Genomic DNA, 21,285 nt, shown 5'->3' on the forward strand with positions numbered 1-21,285 from the left:
TTTTAGTGATAAAGTAATGATACCTCTAACAATCCACAGCATTTTAGATTTGATGAAATACATAATGGCTGCTTGATAAATATTTGTTGAATCAGAGAATGAACACTGACATGGCCACTCACCGACCATCGACAGGGAATTAGTTAAGTACATGGTGGGACATCTGCGGAATACTGTTCAGTCATTAAAAAATAAAGTTTATTCTTAAAATGCATAATTTAATGTAAACATATTTATAAATAAAATTTATAAATATGTATAGATATAAATCTAAAAGTATATTTATAAACAGATCTATATATACATATGTAGTTAAAATATCGAGGATGTACTGTTAAAAGGTTAAAAGAAGCAAGTTTTAGGGATTTTAAAATATGATCCTCTTTTTTAAAAAACAAACTTATTATATATGTTATAAACACATCCGTGTATCTTGAAGGATAGTTAGTCTATGCATAGGAAAAACCTGAAGAACTACACACTGGACCGTCAGCAGTGTTTGTCTCTGGGCGGTGAGGCTATGCTGTATATTCCAGCAATACAATCATTTTTTACAAGAAGCTGTATTACCTTGTAGGCAGAAAATCCAACAAATGACAAGAAAGTGAGGCCGTGAGTGGGGGTGTGCTGAGGCCGTGGACAGTGGGCCAGAGCGATCTCCTACCCTTGAACCCTGGAGTGCAGGAATCGTCTTGGGCAGCGGGGGGTCTCAGGGCCTTTAGGTCACACTGCTCACTGACCACGCACAGGGCAGGAACCTCTATCACAGCCTGATTAGGCATCATGTGTCACAGACTGGAAGGGACCTGAGTGAATGCTGGGAACACCTGCACTCCCATGGAGGTGGCCAGAATGAGGAGTGGGGGCATCTGTACTCACCATGATGAAGAAGTACCAGGGCTGCGGCACACCAAACTGCCCTGGAAGGACAGCCTCCACGTACCAGGTCACCAGGCCATAGAGGATGGAGTCCAGCAGCAGCATGCCCAGCACTTGCCCAAAGGAGAAGTCGTCGTCCACGTTGACGGGACTCAGGAGGTCTTGCCACTGGATGCCCGTGCCTGGAAGACACACCAGGAAATGGGCCTGAGATGAACCCACAGCTCTCGATGGCACACCTGCGTGCGTCACTACCAAGTCAGCGTGACCTCTCCATTCTTGCTTTTATAGCAAACCTGATGATTCTCCGCAGGTCTTCAAGATAAGAATAAATTACAAAATCGATGTTATAGAACTAGCAAAAGCTCATTAACTGACTAGATGGGCTCCCGTTTGATTTATGACATATATGCACATAAACGCATATATCCATATACATAATACATGTATACATATACACGTATGCACACACATACATGTATATGTGATTTGGGGTAAGCCTAACACTGGAACAGAGTACATTTCATATAAGTCTTTTTAAAAACGGAAATACTCTGGACACATAAAAAGCTCTATTTAGTGTTGTTCATAGTGTTTTGTCTTCTCTCTCTTTTGCAACAGTACAGTCCAAATGATGCTTGAAGATTCTGTGTAGCCAGACCACCTTTTGTCAGCTCGAGGTGGCTGCTCTCTGACCTTGGTCAATGTTCATTTTCAAACAAATAGAAGTTTGTCTGTTTTAAGAAAATTCAGTATAGAAGTTTGAAAAACAAGAGGTGTCATATCGTTAGTCTTCTTCGTAAATAGCTTTTTAAAAACTATTTGAACCTTGGAAGAGACTGTGCATTTAAAAAGTCTACAATTTATCACATACTTCTAAACATGGAAAAAGCATAAATTTAAAAGTTAAAGTGTTAGAAGATATTGCCAAGTGAAGAAAAAATTCTAAAGATAAAGCCACACCGAAGGTTCCTGTGGCTACCCACCTGCCTCCTTTCACAGACTCACGACCAAAAAGCTACAACTAGAAATTGCATGGTTGGAAGAAATGAGAGTGTTCATTCTGAAAAAGAACATCTAGACAGGGCTGGGCCCAGGTGGTCTGAAAATATGCACAGGTCAGACATTTAGAAGGGAGACTGCATTTCATCTCCTGCTAGTGGAGCCAGCACAACACGCAGCAGCTCCAGGGAGACAGATGGCAGCATACCAGCCTCACAGAAACTCACCTGAACCCCTTGTGCCTTAGAACCAGAGCAAGCAAGAGAGGCGGGGAATTCTGTGGGAGGGGTCTGAGTGATCATAAATGAATGGGGCCTTCTTGTAAGTGGTGAGCTCTCTATCTCTAGAGACTCCCCAGCAGGTGAGGGGTTAAGGATTACACTAGGGCCCTCTCATCTCTTTACAGGAGCAGGCTCCACTGCCTCAATTGAAAGCTGAGTGGCTACTGCAGGGTTTGCAAAGTGGGCGCCCACAGGCCAAAGTCAGCCCAAAGAAGTGTTTTATTTGATCCCTATATTTTAAAAATCAGTAAATTTCACAAAAATCAAGAAAACAATATTCTTGTCTTTCCCTTGTTTCTTTCTCAGGCCTCCCCATCCTTATCGCCAATTATTGCAGGCTTCTAAAGAACAGAAAGTAGGGAGATGGTAATTGCACCACATTACCGAGAGCTAGGGTTGGATCAAAACCCACGGATTTTGAGAACTTGGGTGTGATCATTCTGAAAGCCTATTGAGGCAGGCACAGACTCAGATGTAACTGAGTGGAATCTCACGTTGGCAGGTGCAGATGTTCACATCTAGTGTCTTCCTGCAGTAACAGCTGTTTCCAGGTAAAGCCTCGCAAGAACTCAAAGGCAGGACTACACACTGGCCAAGTGGTGGCTGATACTGAGGCCCTGTTTCCAAAGGCATCTCTTACTTAGCTGTCCAGACGTGTCTGTTTATTACTAGAGGTGGAGGTGATTCTGCTTGGACTCTCTCTGCATGTAACTAATCATCAAGGGCAGATCATGAAAAAGAAAATACTCACCTTTTGCTTCAAATTTTCCTATAAGCTGGGCTCCCATCGCCATGGCAACATTGGACAGGAGACAGGAGAAGAGCTTCTGGCTAAGAGTCATCCAGTTGTATCGAGGAGCAACAAACAAGTAGGGGATGTATGTAAAGAAGTATAGAAAGCCTCCGACAGCTGCTGCCATGTTGGCTACAGATAAAGAGAGGAAGACAAGTATGAAATTATGCAAAAGAATTTGTCTAAGTGTGTCAGAAGGGAGCCTGTGCTCCATCCAAGGGATCCCTCATGGGGCGACTGCCTGATTCCTTCCCTGCATCAACCTTCAGTGCAGGGACACAGATCCGGTGCTGGGAAACTCCAGCCTTGGCCTGCAGCCTCTTGTCTTGTCAAGGTGCTTGTGCCCTAGGGAATGTGACCCTGCCTAGGGCAGCACATGTTCTCCTCATCCCGGGACCCCACACTGACTTCTCCAGCCCTCTCCTGCAGACTTCCCCTCTAACTGCCTTGACATCATACACCTGACATGACTAATACTGAGCCTCTCCAGCCTTGCTTCTCAGTAGGTGCTCAGTGAGTATCTGTGGGATGAACAAGTGAATTAGAGGTCTGCCCCTCTAATTCACTTGTTCATCCCACAGATACTCACTGAGCACCTACTCTGTGCCAGGCCCTGTTCCAGGCACCAGGGAGACCACTGCAAACAAAACAATGCACCCCCACCCCGAGTTTATATTCCAGTGGGGACACAGATAGTAAACAAATGAGTAAAAAGGCAAAGATTGGGGACAAGTCATTCCCTGGACCAGGAGCTGTGACTATGATGAGGTAGCCAAGGAAGGCTTTGATGATAAGGTGACCTGAAAAAGACGAAGACCAGATTGTGGAGGTGTGGGGAGAACAGCGTGGCTTTAGTCCATGCTGGTGGCCCTCAAATGCTTTGGTCTTAAGGCACATTTACTCCCTTAAAAATTAGTAAGGATGTCAAAGAAAATTTGTTTAGGTGGGTTACATAGATAGACAGACAGACAGACAGACAGACAGATAGAAAAGACAGATATTTACTGTATTAGACATTAGTATTAAGAAAATTTAAAACTATTTAAGAATAAAAGTAAACCCGTTATAAGTTAACATAAATATTTTTATAAAAAACAATTCCATTTCCCACAATTTAGTGAGACAAGTGCATTGTGTTACATTTTTGAAAACCTCTGTCACATCTGACTTAACAGATTATAGCTGGACTGTCCTATCTGCTTCTGCATTTACTCTGTTGTGTTATACTGTTTTGGGTGAAATGAATGAAGAAATCAGATTCACACAGATAAGTAGTTGGAAAGGTAGGGATATTTCATAGCCTTTCAGATATTTGTGGATATTCTTTTTTGACACTCTACCATTCGACAAATGGTAATTTCTTAAAAACTAGGTGCCCTGTGGAATGAAACTAACCAATGAACTTTTCATATTCTCTTACATTAAAATCTGTTAGTATAACTTGCACTTTGAATGGATTCATCTCCTTGCATGATTTTGTAACACTAGTCATTTGGAAAATATTGCTTATCGAGTTATGTAGATCTCCTAAATGTAGACACATTTCATTATACAACAGGGAAACAGACATTTCTCCAAAGAGGACATACAGATGACCAACAGACACATGAACAGTGGTGCTCAACATCACTGATCATCTGGGAAATACAAATCAAAGCCACTATGAGATATCGCCTCACACCTGTCAGAATGACTATCATCGAAAAGACAACAAATAACAAGTCCTGGCAAGGACTCAAAGAAAAGGGAACCTCGTGCACTGTTGGTGAGAGTGTAAATTAGTGCAGCCACCATGAAAAACAGTATGGAGGTTCCTCAAAAAATTAAAAATAGAACTACCATATGATCCAGCAGTTCCACTTCTGGGTATTTATCTGAAGGAAACAAACAAAAAAATTATTTGAAAAGATACATGCACCCCTATGCTCCCTGCAGCATTATTTACAATAGCTAAGATATGGAAGCAACTTAGGTGTCTATCAATAGATGAATGGATAAAGATGTAGTACATATATATAATAGACTATTACTCAGCCATAAAAAAGAATGAAATCTTGCTATTTGTGACAACATGGATGGACTCAGAGAGTATTATGCTAGGTGAAATAAATTGGATGGAGAAAGACAAATACTATATGATTTCACTTATATGTGGAATCTAAAATACAAAACAAACAAACACAAAAAATAGAAACAAACTTGTAGATACAGAGAACAAATTGATAGTTGCCAGAGGGGAGGGGCTGGGGAAAGGGCTTTTAGAAAAGGGGAAGGGGATTAAGAAGTACAAATTTCCAATTATAAGATAAGTCATGGGGAATGTAATGTACAGCATAGGAAATACAGTCAATAATATCATCATAACTATGTATGGGACAGATGGTTACTTATTGTGGATCACTTTGTAAGGTATATAAATGTTGAATCACGATGTTGTACACCTGAAACTAATATACTGTATGTCAATTACAATTAAAAATAAATTTTAAAAAAGAATTATTCAGGGATGTTCTTCAATATCCAGAAAACTGCATCCAAAGGAAGGTGCAGAGCGCAAAAAACCCTCATTCTCTGTGTCATTTCTATTTATCCCAAATGAAACTGCCTTGTTTTCTGAGATTTGGATCACCCCACAGTCCTCTTCCCAGCGGGTAGGATGACTCACCTTTGCTGAAGAAGGTGCTGACCATGAAGCTGAAGGAGATGGAAGAGACAGCAAAGCAGGCCAGGAAGACCAGCACCAGCGAGGGGTCGCTGTGTGTGAGCACCGCCACATCCTTCTTCACCTGCTCGGCATGCCATCCCAGTGGTCAGCATGCACAGGTTACAGCAGGGAAGGTGGAGACAGAACCAGGAAGAGCTGTGTAAACAGTCTGGCCACAAATGAAACCAGTGGGGATGGGCGAAGGAGCTATGCTGAGCATGTGCCTGAGAAACCATCGTTCCTCTCTACGGAGCCCAGGCAGACTCCCCTGAAATCCACAAATGTCTGCTCTTAACATCAGACAGCCTCTCGAAGCCACGCTTACCTTGATGCAGAAGAGCAGGGTCATGAAGAAGACGGCGATGAGAAGGAAGAGAAAGAAGAGCAGGAACCATGCGGTCCAGTGCAGCCAGCTGCTGAGCCCCATCATGCGCATGTACTCCTGCGGGGAGAGTGGCATGCTTTCTGACACATGGCCTGGACACCGGCTGGGGTGAGCGCCCACTGCCTGCCATACCAGGCCCTGGCACCTTCTTCACTCTGACTTTCCTTAGAGCTTCTGAGTGTGGGTGTGACTGTGCAGATGCCCAATGTCGTACAGGGCCAAGAGAGGACACAGCACACCTGAGCCACAGACCAGGAGTGAGAACAGTGAAGAACACGCTGGCTGGAGGCAGAAGATGCAGGTCCCACTGTCATGCTGGCCCTTGACTTTGGGGCATGAGGAATTTTGCACTCTTCCTACCTTTCCCCAGTCTTAAGTGCTACCCACCTGGGACGCCCTCTCTGCTCCTCAGCAAGGAGTAGCCATCTTTCCCCTCGCCCCAAAGAACTCCCTTGCACTCTACTTGGCTACCAGCCCCCAGCCCCCACCTCCCACACCCCAGCTCTTCATTCAGGGCCTGATATGGGCACATGTCTGTGTTTACTAAGCTAATGAACTCCCTCAGCAGTCTTTCATTCTATGGAGCAATCCCAAACTCCTGGCCTGTGGTTCCCAGTCTTCTCCAAGTGCCCCTGGCTACCCCCTAAGAAGCCATGTGGTGGGGCAGCTGGTGCTGGGGTTCTGAGTCAGCAGAGCAGAGACGGGGCCCTCCGCAGTCTAGTACCAACCACGCTAATGCCCTTGCTGCAAAGTGTGACATTGGGGCTATGCCAGGATCAACAGTGGTGGTGGGAATGCTTTAGAAGCCAGAGGCACTGTGTCTCCTCTTGCTGTTCTGAAATGGGTTGTTGTGAGGAGTGATGGCCCCTACGGGAAGGATGGGAGCATAGTGATACCGGGTCAGGCCTTCCTCGAAGGTCCCAGTCCGGCTGTCAGGAGGTGTAGTCAGGAAACTCTGCTCCTGCACTGACCAAACTAACCAAAGAGTCCGGGGCACCTAAGCCTATGCTGTTCAATATAGTGGCCAGTGACCACATGCGGCTATTTCAACTGAAATTAATTAAAATAAAATAAAAATTTCAGCTCCTCAGTCATGCTAGCCACAAGTGCCCAGTGGTAACGGTAGTGGACAGGAGACACAGGACACATCCCTCCATCATCACAGATTGTACCATTGGACAGCGCGAGTCTGGGAGAGGGGACCAGCGTTGATTAAGTGTGTTTTATAAGTCAAGCCCCGAGCCAGGCTGCTGATTTTCCAGCTTATTCTTATGCACGATTTCAAACCCCTAGAAAAATGCAATGATTGGTCCAGTGGTCACTCACAACCTACCACTTAGGTTCAGCAATCATTTAACATTCTGTCACATTGGTTTTATTTATGTACTGGTAGGTGTGCATGTGTACAAACATTATTTTCTGAACCAATTCATTGTCTACTGCTAACTATTTAAACTAAACATCATACCACTTTATTAGTTATTTAAGGTGCCCACCTCATTGGTTCTCCCAGCTCTAATAATCATAGATTTGATGTCTTTGAGAATATTCTAAATGTTATTTATTTCACTGGCACTGCAGACATTGCCAAAAGAGGAACTTTAAATAAATTTTGGACAATTTTGGCAGTGTCATTGGTATGGGTTTACAGGTGACACTGTTCATTCAGGTGCATTTAATTAAGTCTATTCCTTAAAGTGATACTTTATATACTTCTGAATTTCCTATCATGTTCTGTCTGACACTCTAGAACCACAATTGTCCTTGATCTATATGCCAAGTTAATTAGCTTTCTTCTGTTCAGCCATATATTTAAACACTTTGGCTCGCTGTTGATCTAATCTTCAGAGCAGCTCTATAGAACAGAAAGAGAATGTGAGCCACATATATAATTTAGAATTTCATAGTAGCCACAAAGAAAAAGTTAAAAGAAATAAGTAAAAATAATTTCAATGATTTATTTTACTTAACTCAATATGTCCAAAATATTGTTCTTTCAACATATTATCAATATAGAAATTACTAACAAGATGGTTTACATTATTATTATTTTCTTTTATACTAAGGCTTCAAAAATCTGGTGTGTGTTTTATATTCTCAGCACAACTTAGTTTAGATCAGGTGCACTAAAAGTGCTGGAAGCCCTTAGGGATTCATGGGTCGCCTGCTGGAGGAGGCAGGTCCAGAGCCACACTCCTTCCTTAGTAAACTTATCACAAAATACAGAGCTTTCTTACAGTTTTTAAAATATGGATATACCAGGGCTGGTTTCAAAAAAGTTCCGAGATAGGCTAGAGCCACAGTGGGCGCCTGACCCATGCCAAACTGCCCTGTGCTTCCAGCGCCCAGGAGCTGCCCCTGCCTGATGACAGGGCCCAGGACACAACTGCCCCACAGTGGCACTGTGCCTAGAACCACCTTGCCAAAATGTTTTAAAGCCAAATGCAAATAGAGTACCTTCAGTTTCCTCTCCTTTTCCTGCACGACAGCCCGGATGATGGTGAGTGAAGTGTAAGTGAAACTCAGCATAAGCAGCAGGGGTAGCTGGTACTGGATGGCGACGAGAAAGGGGTCCGAAATGAAAGGCGGGTACGGGAACCTCTTTGCGATCACAGTGAGCTTCTCAAACAGCTGGTTTGTGGAGGCGTTTGCGTGGTACTGCATGATGGCTCTGTCCACTGCATGCTGCACAGCCAGGAAGCCTTCCCGGATGTACCCTGAGTGTGGGAGCACAGGACATGCCAGCACATGGGGTCAACATGCATCAGAAAAGCCAGCCACAGAATGGGATGCTGCTTGCTCAGACAGCCCCACACACTGAGCTGTACCAGAGTTTCACTGGGGAATGAATGTAGCTGTAAAGCGACATCACCTAATGCCCTAAGGTCTTCTTCACGCTTCCAGTTTGTAGGGACTACCTGAGTTCCTTGGCTGGTGGCCCCTCCCTCCCTCTTCAAAGCGAGCCAGGCAGCATGTCTTTAACCCTACTGCTGACATCACATCTTCCTCTGACCCTCTCTTCTGCCTCCCTTGTCCACTTTTAAGGACCTAGTGATTGCAGTGGGCTCAAAGGGATTATTGATAATAATCTTGCTCTTAAAGCCAGCTGATTAGCACCTGTAATTCTATCTGCCACCTTAATTTCCCTTTGCAATGTGTCTTGACATATTCACAGGTTCTGAGGATTAGGACGTGGACATCTTTGGAGGGCCATAATTCTGCCAATCACGGAGAGCTCTGCCCTTGAGTTGCCTTCTTAAAAGGATGCAGGCACCACAGCCCAAAGGCCGCTGCTGTAAGACCTTTGTGCACCTTGTTGTTTCTCCGTGCTGGCTCTTGTTGACTCCTCGAAGTGGTTTGTAATAAACTTCTTAAAGTAAAAAAGGGCCTGAGAGGAGTGATAAACTGGGAATAAACTGGGAATATGGTTTTCCAGTCCACAGCGAAGCTTGGGAGGAACTGAGCCTAAAGAAGAAGTAGGCACGGCCTCAGGAGAAAAAAAGGCAGCCCCAGTCCCCGAGCCTGAGTCCAGGAAACAGAGAGGGGGGCATGGAGTACAGGCCTGGGTGGCATGGGTACCCTCTCTCACAAAATACAGTGACATTTAGAACAAGGACCACATTGCTTAAAAAGCCTATAAGTGCTCGCTTTGGCAGCACATATACTAAAAAAAAAAAAAGCATATACAACTGTATATACAGAGGCAGCAAGGAAAATAAGGAAAATGTAAAATCGAGCCCAAAAGATTCAACACAAACTGAAGCTTTCTAAAAACTGAAATATAAATGTTTCATTCAAGAGCATATGGCTTCTGAGAAACAGGAGAAAGCCTTTGCTGTTTTCAAAGATCATCTTAGCCTTTCAAGAGCCAGTTTTACTGGATGCTTTCTTCTTTCTCCTACAAAGGTCAAATATTCCTAAAAGTATTTCTGCAGAGAAATGCAAGGCCCGTTTCCCTCGTGTGATTATTACCAGTCAGCACCTCAGTGGGTAATGCAGCCTGAAAAGTGCTTCTCACCAGGTTCTCCACCATCGGGGGACGTGCGTTCCCTCGGTCCTGGGTTTGGGAAAAGTGGAAAAAGGGAAGAGGTGTGCCATCCCTCTGTCTCCTTCAGGAAAAAGGAGCCTGTTTGGGTCCACATGTAATTTCTTCGTGTGTAACTGAACCGTAAGTGATATTTTACCTGTGGAAACAAAGAGAAAACCAACTGCTCTCAGGCATCCAGATAGAGGAACAAACACCTATATCAAATGAGAAAGGTTAGAAGACTCTGTTATTCTGTGAACTCACTACTCTCCCAGTACCTCCTTCCCCCACCAATGTCCATGTGGTCTCGGAATGTCAGAACAAATGATCCTGTCCCGGGGGAGCAGGGAGCCCCGCAGGGGCACCTTGAGTGTTCTCTGCTGCCCCTCTTTTGCCATATAGCCACATGAACTCTATATGCGAGTGGATAAGAATTTGATGATTTCCCAGTCTTAATGTCATTGGGCAAGCAAAGAACTTTTTGGGGGGTTTGTTTTAAATATATAATTGAAATGCTAATGCCACATCATATTTCAGTCCCAAGTATCTGCTACTTTCTTATCTATCCTATTTGACTCTATCCAAAGAGGCCTGGAGGCCAGGAACACCTTTTATGGAATGAGAGGATATGGAGGGGCCCGCAGGGACAGCCTATGGGCCACTTTCTTCAGGCAGATAAGGTTTCTAAACTGCTCTGGCCTGATGGGCTAAAACATCCCCAGGGCTCCCTTGGTGGGGACCAAGATGGCAATATTGGACCCAAAGGGACAGTTGGATATTTACTCCCAGGCTGACAGTGCTTTTGCAGGCTGAATTAGTTCACGGGGTGGAAAAGGCGGAGGGGTGAGGGGACTTGGCTTTGTGGGGCTGGGTCCTCACCGCCAGCGGCAGGGGGTCCTTGCTGTGGTTGAAGGTGTGCTCAAATACCACAGCGGCCAGCACATTGGAGGAGCGGTTGTCATACTTGATGTAGTCCTCAAAGTCCTTCTCTGAGGGAAAGCCGCGAACTGTGGAGAGCATTGGAGCTGAATTGCCCAACTGTCCCCCTACTTGAAAAACTCTGGACAGTTCAGGTCATTTGCAGATAAGACTGCAAACTTACAAGTTTCTCTAGGGCTGTGCAAACCTTTCCTGAGACTTGAGGAGGCTTTTGTTTCTGGCAGAGGAGGGCTGTTGTGAAGATGGACAGAAACTCATGATCATAGCCAGTTTCTGGAGAGACTGGAGGTAAGGCTGGCAGCAACACCAATTCCATAACCCTCCTCCATGCTGGCGGCCACCCTGTGCTGGGTTCCACTGCCAGGGTCAGCCTCCCTCATGGCCATAGTGGTGAGTTTTAAAAATTCAAGTAGACACTAATATGTATTTTGCTAAATGATTCTCTATCACCCAGACCCCACTTCACATAAAAGTTTTACTATAATCACTCAGTAAGGGACCAAGGGTCTTCCCATAAGTGTTTGCTACATTGAATTAAGCAAGACACAGGAGGAAGACATCAAAATCAAAAGGAGAAAAATGGGATAACACTTTTTATCCTGAAAGCAAAGAGCTAGAAAAGGTGACTAGCATGTGTTTACTGGAGTGTCCTTCAACAGGCTTCCTAATGACTTTTTTTTAGAGCTGCCCTCTTCAAACCACATCTCAGAAAAGGTTCTTGGTACCATGCTTTCAAACTGTATCTTGCCTTTGTAATTAAAGAGCCTTCCTTGGGTATGTGGCTGCCTATTCCCACTGTGGGTAGTATGTTGCTGCTCAAGCTGTCATTCGTCACTTCATTTGGCCCTCACAACTCTGGTCCCCACTTTATAATGAGACACAGCCAATGTGAGGAGATGCTAGGTCTGGACAATGGCCTTGAGCCACACAGAGAGAAGGATTCCACAGAACACCTTACGTCTCATGTTGATCACCAGCGCCCTCCGGGCTGTCTCTGTGATGGTCTTCACGGCATCACTCTGGGAAGGGATGTAGGCTAGCTCCCAGGCATCTCCTGGAGGAGGGAAGCTGAAGAATAGGGGCAGCTCCTGGATGGACTGGGTGGAGTATATGGTGGCCTTGGGCACATTCTCCGACTGGATCTTCAAGCGAAGCCAAATCAGGATCCCAGAAAACAGCAAGGGTAAGAGGAGTTCCAAGACTGTCACCAGGACCTTCCGCTTCTGGAAAAGAAATGGAACCACATGACGGTGGATCACAAGGTAGAGGAGTGAGCTCATAGAGCCCCCTCCTCCAGGAGTGCCTCCTCTACCAGGCTCCTCTCATGCCCTGAGCCCCTGCCTCCCAAGGCACCCACATGGTGGGCATGTTCTTCCTCCTGCCATGTCCCCAAAGGTGGGACATACCTGCAAAGTGTAGTTCTTCCAGAGCAGGAGAGCCAGCTGCCTGAGCACTGCCATCCTCTTGCCAGGAGGGATGCTCAGCACTAGTTACAGACCAAAGACAAAAAGTTAGCGTGTGCCATGAAAACATGATTCATGTTTGGGGGAGAACAGGGAAAAGTGGAGATGATTCAGTCTTGGGACACATACCTTCCTCTCCACATTTCTCCTCACCGTTTATACCACTGTAACTCAAAGTAGAACCAAGGAGAGAAAGACACCAGTTCTATTCCTTACACTCGAATACACACTCTTTTATGAAACTGACCTTGTTTCTTTTCAGAACATAAGATCAACTGAACAGGCTTTTATACGTGACGTGACTGCTGGAGTGCTATTTATCATTCTATAAACATTATTCAGGTGTTCTTTGTAGTTCATATGAATGTGCTATTTCTTAGCAAAATATTCATGCTGATGGAATTCTCTTCCCTGACTTTACTCTCAGCCAAAAACAGAATGAGTAAAAGGTCCTGGCTTGGAGTAAGGGTGGGGATGATTTCTAAGACTTGGAGAGGGTTGTTGTGGGGAAGAGGGAGGAGAGGCCTGGGATTGGGGTTTCCTGATCCCTCTGTGGCCCTCCCTTGCCTGGTTGACCCAGGAGCAGGACACAGGTACATAGACACATGGGTGGATGATGGAGCATGCCTTCCCACCTCAAGCCCTAGGGACCAGTTTTTCTGCTTTAACTCTGAGATCGGTATGTGAGCCTCCACACAAGCGTGGTCATTTTCCTCCAAAGAAAATCTATCTGTGTCACTATGAATATTATATTTAAATCCGGCACATAAAACTGGGAAAGCTGGGTAAGTAGGCTGAGAGATTACCAAACATAAGAGATAGCAGAGGTTTAGAAAGTTCTCCCTCGATTAAGGGAAACCCATTTCACTAGATTTTAGGTGCGAGAAGCAGAGACACTCAGCCCAGAGTTCATTAGATGCTTACCTGCTAAAGAAGGAAGTGGTCTGAATTAGCTCAGAAAGACCCCACAAGGCCCAGGACACAGAGGTACCACGTTCCGAAAGCTGCGGGCATGGAGGCCAAGGCGTGGACCAGGCTGCTCAAACCTAAGGTAGGCAGCGAAGGTGGCAGAAGAGGGAGGCCCCAGAGAACTCCTAGTCACCGTCCACTTGCCAAAGTTCAGGTGGAGCGAGAGGAAGCCTTCACAGCTCACAGTCCTTTAAGTGGAGAGAAGCTCTGTGACTCAGGGGAAGCATTCTGAGTTCAGTGAACTGGCTCCACATTCAAGCTGATACTAGCCTACCGTCATCCATTAAGTGGGTTAAGATACCATGGAAGACTCAGACAAATGGCTAGTCAATCATTCATTAGAGAATATGAGCTAACACTACTGCTCAAAGGACCTGCCTCAAGACCCAGTGTGTGTGGAGTAAGAGCTTTTTGGTTTGTTTTTCAAAATGTCTAGTTTTGCTTTTGGCTTTGGTCATTTGAAAATCATTTCCATTAAAGCTCTTTTTAAAAATTAAGCTCTTGCTTTTTTAGAAAAGATGTGTGTGTCCATATCTAATAACCGTAAGTCAAAAGTTATGCTTTAAATATTTATAGACAACAAAACTGCAAGAACTTTTTTTACACATTAATTTAAAATATGGCTTTCAGTTAATCACATGGTTAAAATGTGAAGAAACTGAAGCTAAAACAGTAGGAAGTACAATTAAGTGACAATTTAATAAATTATCCAAATTCTTTTAAAATTAACAAGGCTATCTTAAGAATCAGTTGTAGACAATTAATATAAGAGCAGTGATTTAATGATACCCACGGAGGCCTTTGGTTTATGAAAGGTTTCTATAAGTGAGTTAGGCTTAGAGGGAAAGACAGGGCCTCCAGCTGGGGCCAGTCATCCTGAGGCTAATATGGCTTGACCAAGATGAACTTTCTTCCTCTTCTAAGAGGGGAATGGAAAACATGTCACAGTTCAAAGAGGTATTCTGGTCAGAGATTGCCTTTTCTGGAAAAGTCTGGCCATGAAAGACACATCTCCATGCTTAATCCTATCTCTCTAGGCCCAAGAGGGGCTGGGGAGGGATGAGCAGGAAGACAGACTGTCCATCTTCCTATGAGGCTGGACAGCAACATCTGGGAACTGACCTGAGTCCTGGGAGAGGTCCGTGGTTGCAGTCTTCCTCCAGGGCTATGGGAGGACTGGCCGGGAGGAGGCGGCCCTGCGTGGAGGGCTTTTGGGTGGGGCCAGTGGGGTGAACTTGGAGATCAGGAGCACTGGGGCCTCTCGGGACATCAGGAGGGGCCTGGGGCTCACTGGCATGACTCTCTGGCACCTCTGGGCAAATGGAGGGTGCTAGAACATAATTTGGAAAATAATCATAAAACACTTAAGTATGTTACTTAAAACAGAGCAGATACGATAACAAAGAAATATGAATTTAGGAAAACAGAGATCAGATCGCAAGGGTAGCTTTTGTTCTCTCCTGCTACATTAAAAGATAAGAAGCTTTTATATTATATATTTTTATACTTATACAGCCTCCTAATCCAGCTCCGGCTTCTGGTATCATCGCCCTTTTATAGATGAAGAAACTAGGAGGAAAAACCTGCCCCAGGATCACACAGCAAGAAAGCCACAGAGCCAGGATCTGAACCTCCCAGTCTGCGTTTTAAACTGCTATGCCATTACATCTTTGTGTATTTAAAAACAATAAACATCTTTTTAGAAATTTGTATATATTAGTCCCAAAACATAGCATTAGAAATCATAAGAAAAAAAATCCCTTGAGCCCCACCAACCTTAGTAGGTATTTTATTTATTTCTGTCCCCCACAGCACCCAGCTCGTTGCTTTGCACATGCCAAGCTTTATCTGAAGTCTTGCCAAATATTATACTTGCATTTGTTCTGTTTGAGTAAAAAAAGAATTTAAAGGAGATTCCCGGAATTACAAAATTGGGAAAGCTTTCTGGTTACAAAAGCAAATGTACATGAGGAAAGGAAGTTAAAGTTCCTTAAAATACTTGATCCTTTGGCACCAAAAGTCCCCAAAGTGGGGATGGCCTCGATCCAGAACCAGCCCAGGCGGGTTCTACTCTAAGGCAAACACTTGGCCACTTGCAAAGCCATCACCTCCGCCCCACAAGAGCATATCTGAGAACTTTCCTCTGCAGAGGCTCACTTCACTCCTCCAGGGACACAGCCAGGAAGGGAAGGGAAAGCTTTTTTTTCTACTAAAAGGCTTATTTGCTTACTGTTAAAATATTAAACATTACACAAATCGTTGAGTATTTCAATGTTTGCTTTTTAGGTAAGCAATTGAATTGGTCCAGAGTGAGTGCATACTGTGGGCTGCTAATTTCTGAGAAGTCTCTTGATGACACATAGAATTCCTCTAAAAATGGTTTTCCCAGTAGCATTAGTTTAAGAGCTACAGGTTGTGCCAGTTTACGAGCACCCTCAGTTCTTCAGGGACCCACCACTCAGCAGCACTCTTTAACACACATTAAGGGGTTCAGACACCTCCATTTTTTTTGTTTTTTGTTTTTTTTCATTATGGGCTTAAATATATTCTCCAATTTATATGCGCTTGTGCAAAAAGAAAATTATTTTTGCATATATGGAACAGAATGGTGTTAACAGTTCTAGAGAGGTCACTGCTGAGCAGGCCTCAAGACCAGCAAGCAAAAGTGGACAGGGCCCCTGTGCAAGGCACACACCCCATTATGTCACGTGTTCCTGTTGTATCGCAGGCTCAGCACATCTCCTTCTGTGGAAGTCTAAGTCTGCACAGGCCTGGAGAGAGGTATTGGTGGGAAGGAGGAAGTCTCAATAAAGCCACAGGCTTACCTCCTAATGTCACACACAGAGCAGAAAACCATGGTTCTGCCCTCTTTACCACAGATATGGAATAGAGAGATGGCCTTGTTGGTGGCGCTGGCCAGGACTCGGCACTTTTCCTGAGGACTGAGGTGGGTGAGGACCCATCTCAGCAAGGAAAGCACTTCCTTATTGACATGGGGAATCCACAATAGTCAGCAGTATTTAAAGTCTATGTGGGTACACACTGAAGAAGGCATGACACGTACTTAATGTTTGTGGTAGAATCTGTGGCCTTTTAGGACACACAGACAAAAAAGCATGTATTCATCCAGCAAACATTTGGCAAGTGCTCACTGTGTGATGGGCACTTGTTCCAGGTACTAGGAATTTGGAAACGAAAATCCCAATGTTCTTAATCCAAGGCATTCACAGTCTGTGAATGTTTGCACGTGTTTTAATTGCTATAACTGAAGCCAAATAAAGCATCGTGAGATTCTGGAGAAGATTGAATTCGGAGTGTGTGTGTGTGTAAAAGAGAGAGCACTCTGGGAAGGCTCCCAGGAGGAGGGTTACATGGGTGACTGTCTCAAGTTTCTTGTTAGTTGGGGTGGGGAGGGTATTACAAGATCACAGAGAAGTAAAAGTGTGTGGGGAATCACAAGTAGTTCTGAGAAGTATGGAGAGAACCGCAGAGAATGAGCCAGAAAGGGAAGCCATCACGGCCATGTACGCTGTGCCAAGAAGATAGCTGGGGTGGGAGTCCAAATGTGCAATAATGCCGCTTTAGAGTACTTTATTTTGCTTAATCTTTTACTGACTACATGGTCTTTTTCGGGGTGGTGGTGGTGGTGGTGCATATACGAAAATGTCTAATTTATTATATTCTGCAGATGAAATATTCAAATACCACAAACACTATAAACACAGGCTGAAAATAGTAGGCACATTTATAGAGCAAGGAATGTAAGAAATTCTACTTATAAGTATTTTTCTTTAAAAAATGAGAAAAAATGGCTTTACTAATATTTAATACATGGACTGACCCTGGCACCCTTGCTGGCCAGTATGTCAGTGGCCGTGGCACCCTGACAGAGGAGGGGTTCTGTGACATGGGGGTGACAGCGGGTCTTTGCCCACTAGTTTACTTTAAGCCTCTCAGACATGTTGGAGTTTACATGTTTCAAGATCATGGTCAACTGTGGTCAATTAAAACAAAAACAAAAACAAGACTCTTAAATTGCCAAAGTTTTACAATACTTTGTAGGGACTCAAGAAGTGACTATGAGTATCTTTTGTCACGTGGAGTTTCATTGGTTATCTTGTGATTTAGAACTTGAGGATTTAATGAACATTTTCTTTCATGAAAAGTTCCAAATCTGAAGACTTTTCTTTCTTTTTTTCAGTGGCAAATGACTGCAGCGGTGCGTCAGCTAGCTTATTTCTTTTAAGCCAACATATCCAAACGAGTCCCTTCAAAGAAAAGGCGACAATGTGTGAGAGCTATGCCCTTTCAAAATAATCTTTGCCAAGAACTGAGCATTTATGAAAATAGATGTTTGGAGATGTTTCCACAATTGCGTGATTGTGTTGCCAGGGATGCTGCAAGAGAACCAACTACACGAACACTTACACCTGCACACCAAAAGCTTTGGGAACCAGATTTCTACCTCCCTGATAGCCCCTGAATGTTTATCAGCCCAAATTCATCAAGAGCCCTTGCATGATTGGTGAGGGAGATTGAAAAACAAGTACCGGACTCACAGCACCGTTTCTGTGCCTTCACGAGGTGCGTACTGTTTACCTGTTAACACTATGCACCACAAGAACTAGGAACTGAAATAAATAGAACACAGAATGAAACAGATTTTCAAATGCTAGGACATATGTTTCACCATTTTATAAGTGGGATGTAGACTCGATCACATGTCTTTCTTTAAAAACAGCATATGTTTGTACGATAGATTCCATACCATTAATACACTGAAAAAATTTAATCATGTTCACTTCGCCTCTCATCCCTTTAAAGGTTCTATATTTGTGTATATTTCTATGTCCATAATATTCAGGACAGTAGCATACACCTAATTTATAAATAAATAAATAAAATATATGGGGTACATGCTCAAATTCTTTCACACAAGAAAGTGCACAAGAAAAAGTTTGTGGACAATTTATTTACACAAGTGGCCCTGGCTTGGATGAGGGAAGAAATCCATAAGGCTCAGTCATTGTCTGAGGGCCTCCCACCCCTGCCCTACCCCCCTCCCCGGACAGGTTTGTGGCTGTGGTCACTTGCATTGGGAAGCTCAGGTGGAGACCTAGTGTGCTGGTCTCACACTCGACACCACCACCAGCTCTGTTCAGGGGTGGGGTGGCCATCTCAAGATCACGTAGCTGAGTTTACACTGAAGTTCCTGGTAGGGGTTGGTAGGGCATATATTTTAAGCTAAAGATGTGGCCCAAAGGAGGCTATCAGGAGGGAGTTCCACAAAATCTGTGCCACTGCCTGCTTTTCTAACCCCTGCTGTGGCCTCAGTCCATTTCCAGTCCTGCTAGTTCATCTGCCTCTCTAGGTGTAGGAAATGAGGTAATGAGGCAACTGAGAATCCACAGGGAGATGTAACCATGGATCTTCTGTAAGGAGCAACGCAGCAAGCTCATTACTCAGCTCCTGCAAAGGTGCTTGCCTACCTGTTGACTCCACATCTCTTAAAATACACAAACAACTTGGAGCCATTCGGGGGGGACAGGCACTACTCAAGTCCCCTGAGACAGGGACTGGCACACTTTCCCACTGGGGTCTGGGCCTTCTGTGGTTTTGTCTGTTTGGAATGCCACCCACCAAACCTGTCTCCACCTGAAATCCTACTTATCATTTCCCAGTCCAGTCCTAGCACCTCTGTGAAGCAGCCACTGATAACCTTTGCTCAGGGGATTTTCATCTTGGTTGCACAACGGAGTCTTCCAGGGGTGCTTTTCAGAAACTGATGTCTGAAACCCACCCCTAGACATCGTGGGCTCTGCTCTAGGCATGGGACTCTTGCCCCGGTGATTCTAATGTGCAGCCAAGGTTGAGACTTGCTCTTGTTGAGAGCCATCCAACCTCCATCCCTATACACCTGCAGCAGCTTTTCTAGATGTTTCATGTGGCACTTATTTTGTTCTGTCATATGTCACAGTTACTTGTGAATAAATCATCTGTTTAGCACCACACAAGAGCAGGGACTACATCCAGTTAGTCTTTCAGTCACGAACAAAGCCTTACCCATCATTCTCCCAAGTTCTAGAATGCTTCACCCTCAACAGACTCAATAACAGAGGTGTCTATTGCCATCTTGGGAAATAGGCCTGGAGAAGAAAATGTTAACTAGTGAGTCTTACCTGGGCCTTCCCAGTTGAGACTAAGTCAAAACAGGTTCCCATGAGACTGCCTGGCACATGTCTTTTTAAAAACAACTTGTGCTACCCTCTCTTGTTCCAAAGGCTGTCTCGTCAGAATGGTGGTAGATCACCTTAGAGAGGGAACAATGCCATCCTGTTTGTCAAACATAATAAGCAAGTGTTCGCTTAAAAAAAATTCTCTGAGAAGTTAAATAAGGGGGTGGAGTAGATTCTCAGGGCATCCATTTTTACCCATTTTCACTTTCTCTTAGATTTCCCATGGTGCAAACTTTCTAAAGGAAATCAGCCATCACCTTTTCAAGTTGACAAAAGGCAGCATCAAAATGTACGTAATCAAATGATATAGTTGCTCAAGAGAAAAGCATAACCCTTTTACTCGCAACTTGCCTGGGTCTCCACTCCAGTTACAGGGTCTCAGCCACTCATTCATCAAGGGTTCCTTGACTGCCTTGTCATGTGCCATGTGCTGGCTATATGCTGGGAATGTAAGCCCAGACAAGATCCAGTCCCTGACTTCAAGGAGCTCACAGTTCAGGAGGCAAAGGGTCAAACAAACAAATAATCCTATAAGGCAACGGCTTTAATTAAACGACATTCAAGGAAGTGAGGAGGTGGCCCTCCTACAGGAGACAGGCCCTGCTCTCATGAAGCTTATAGTGTACTGTTGAAAGAACAGATTCATACCAAATCCAGACTGACCATGGACACCAGAGGTTGTACTTAGGGTTGTTGCAGGCCCCTCCACTTAGATCAGGAGTTCGCTTCCTTCCGTCCCCCACACACTAAGAGTGGACCCCTGAACCCCCATTGGACCCCCCGTTCTGGGAATGAGGGTTGGGAGCAAGGTGGACGAGACGAGGAAGCATTCCCACCCACACTGGGAATCTCTGCACCGAGAGAGATGAGCCAGCAGCATCCTCGGCAGCCCTCTGCCTTGGCTATCTACCCTGGGACGCAGTATGGCTCTAGCAGGCAGGTGCTCAGAGTGCCTCCTGGATGAACGCCGGCGGGTCTTATGTCGGCTTGGCACAAAAGATTCCACAGAGATTCTGTCTCCGGGAAGGTTTAAGTTTCTCCGAGGGCTGCCGGCTTCAATGACCTGTCTGCGGGGATGGGACACGCCCAGAGGCTCGGGCGGAGGAGAAGCCTGAGTCAGGCCGGCCTGGCTCTGCCGGGAGAAGCACCTGCTGGGCCGGGGCCCGAGGGCGCAGGCAGGGCGGGGCGGTGCAAGGCCGCAGGGGTCCGAGGGCAGGCCGGCTGGGGCTGGGGGCGACCCGGGCTAGGAAGCGGTCCCGCAGCGGTGAGCCCTGTGAGCGAGCGAGCGTGCGCGCGCGGCGGGTCCTGGCGGCACTCACCGACCCTCGGCACTGGAGCGGCAGCGGCGGGAGCGCTGCCCTTTCGCGGGGTCCCCTCCCTCGGCCCACGGCTCCGCTCCGGCTTTGCAGCGGCGACAGGTTGTGACAGCTGCCAGGCCGCCACGGCGGGGAGGGGGCGCCTGCAACCTGCCGCAAGCTTATAGACCTGACCGCTCCAGCTCCTGCAGGGGGCGCGCCGGCTGGCTCGCGCATGCGCAGAAGGCCACCCCTGCGGGTGCCCCGCCTACCCAGGTCTCCCAGCCCCTCTCGCGCCTGCGCAGTGCATCG

The 21,285-nt window shown here is 45.4% G+C and overlaps 1 protein-coding gene across 4 annotated transcripts in view; it reads right to left on the minus strand.

Annotated features, from left to right (window-relative positions):
- ABCA3 (ATP binding cassette subfamily A member 3) overlaps positions 1–21,190 on the minus strand; it is a 40,348-nt gene extending 19,158 nt beyond the window's left edge. Inside the window, exons 1-13 of one of the 4 annotated variants that reach the window (XM_039884978.1) lie at positions 20,998–21,190; positions 19,622–19,752; positions 14,565–14,772; positions 13,398–13,630; positions 12,417–12,496; positions 11,969–12,233; positions 10,951–11,078; positions 10,063–10,228; positions 8,502–8,761; positions 5,985–6,101; positions 5,621–5,741; positions 2,914–3,087; positions 880–1,061 (exon numbers count right to left, since the gene is read on the minus strand). In XM_039884978.1, coding sequence (XP_039740912.1) covers positions 880–1,061; positions 2,914–3,087; positions 5,621–5,741; positions 5,985–6,101; positions 8,502–8,761; positions 10,063–10,228; positions 10,951–11,078; positions 11,969–12,233; positions 12,417–12,470 — 1,467 coding nt within the window. In that variant the 5' untranslated portion in view covers positions 12,471–12,496; positions 13,398–13,630; positions 14,565–14,772; positions 19,622–19,752; positions 20,998–21,190. Of the gene's footprint in view, positions 1–879; positions 1,062–2,913; positions 3,088–5,620; positions 5,742–5,984; positions 6,102–8,501; positions 8,762–10,062; positions 10,229–10,950; positions 11,079–11,968; positions 12,234–12,416; positions 12,497–13,397; positions 13,631–14,564; positions 14,773–19,505; positions 19,526–19,621; positions 19,753–20,997 lie in introns of those variants that run through there. The other 3 variants (XM_039884981.1, XM_039884979.1, XM_039884980.1) reach the window with 3 other exon arrangements.
- Positions 21,191–21,285: the final 95 nt, after the last annotated feature.

Source organism: Pteropus medius, unplaced genomic scaffold (genome assembly GCF_902729225.1).
Source record: "Pteropus medius unplaced genomic scaffold, Ma_sr-lr_union100, whole genome shotgun sequence".
Classification (NCBI taxonomy): domain Eukaryota; kingdom Metazoa; phylum Chordata; class Mammalia; order Chiroptera; family Pteropodidae; genus Pteropus; species Pteropus medius.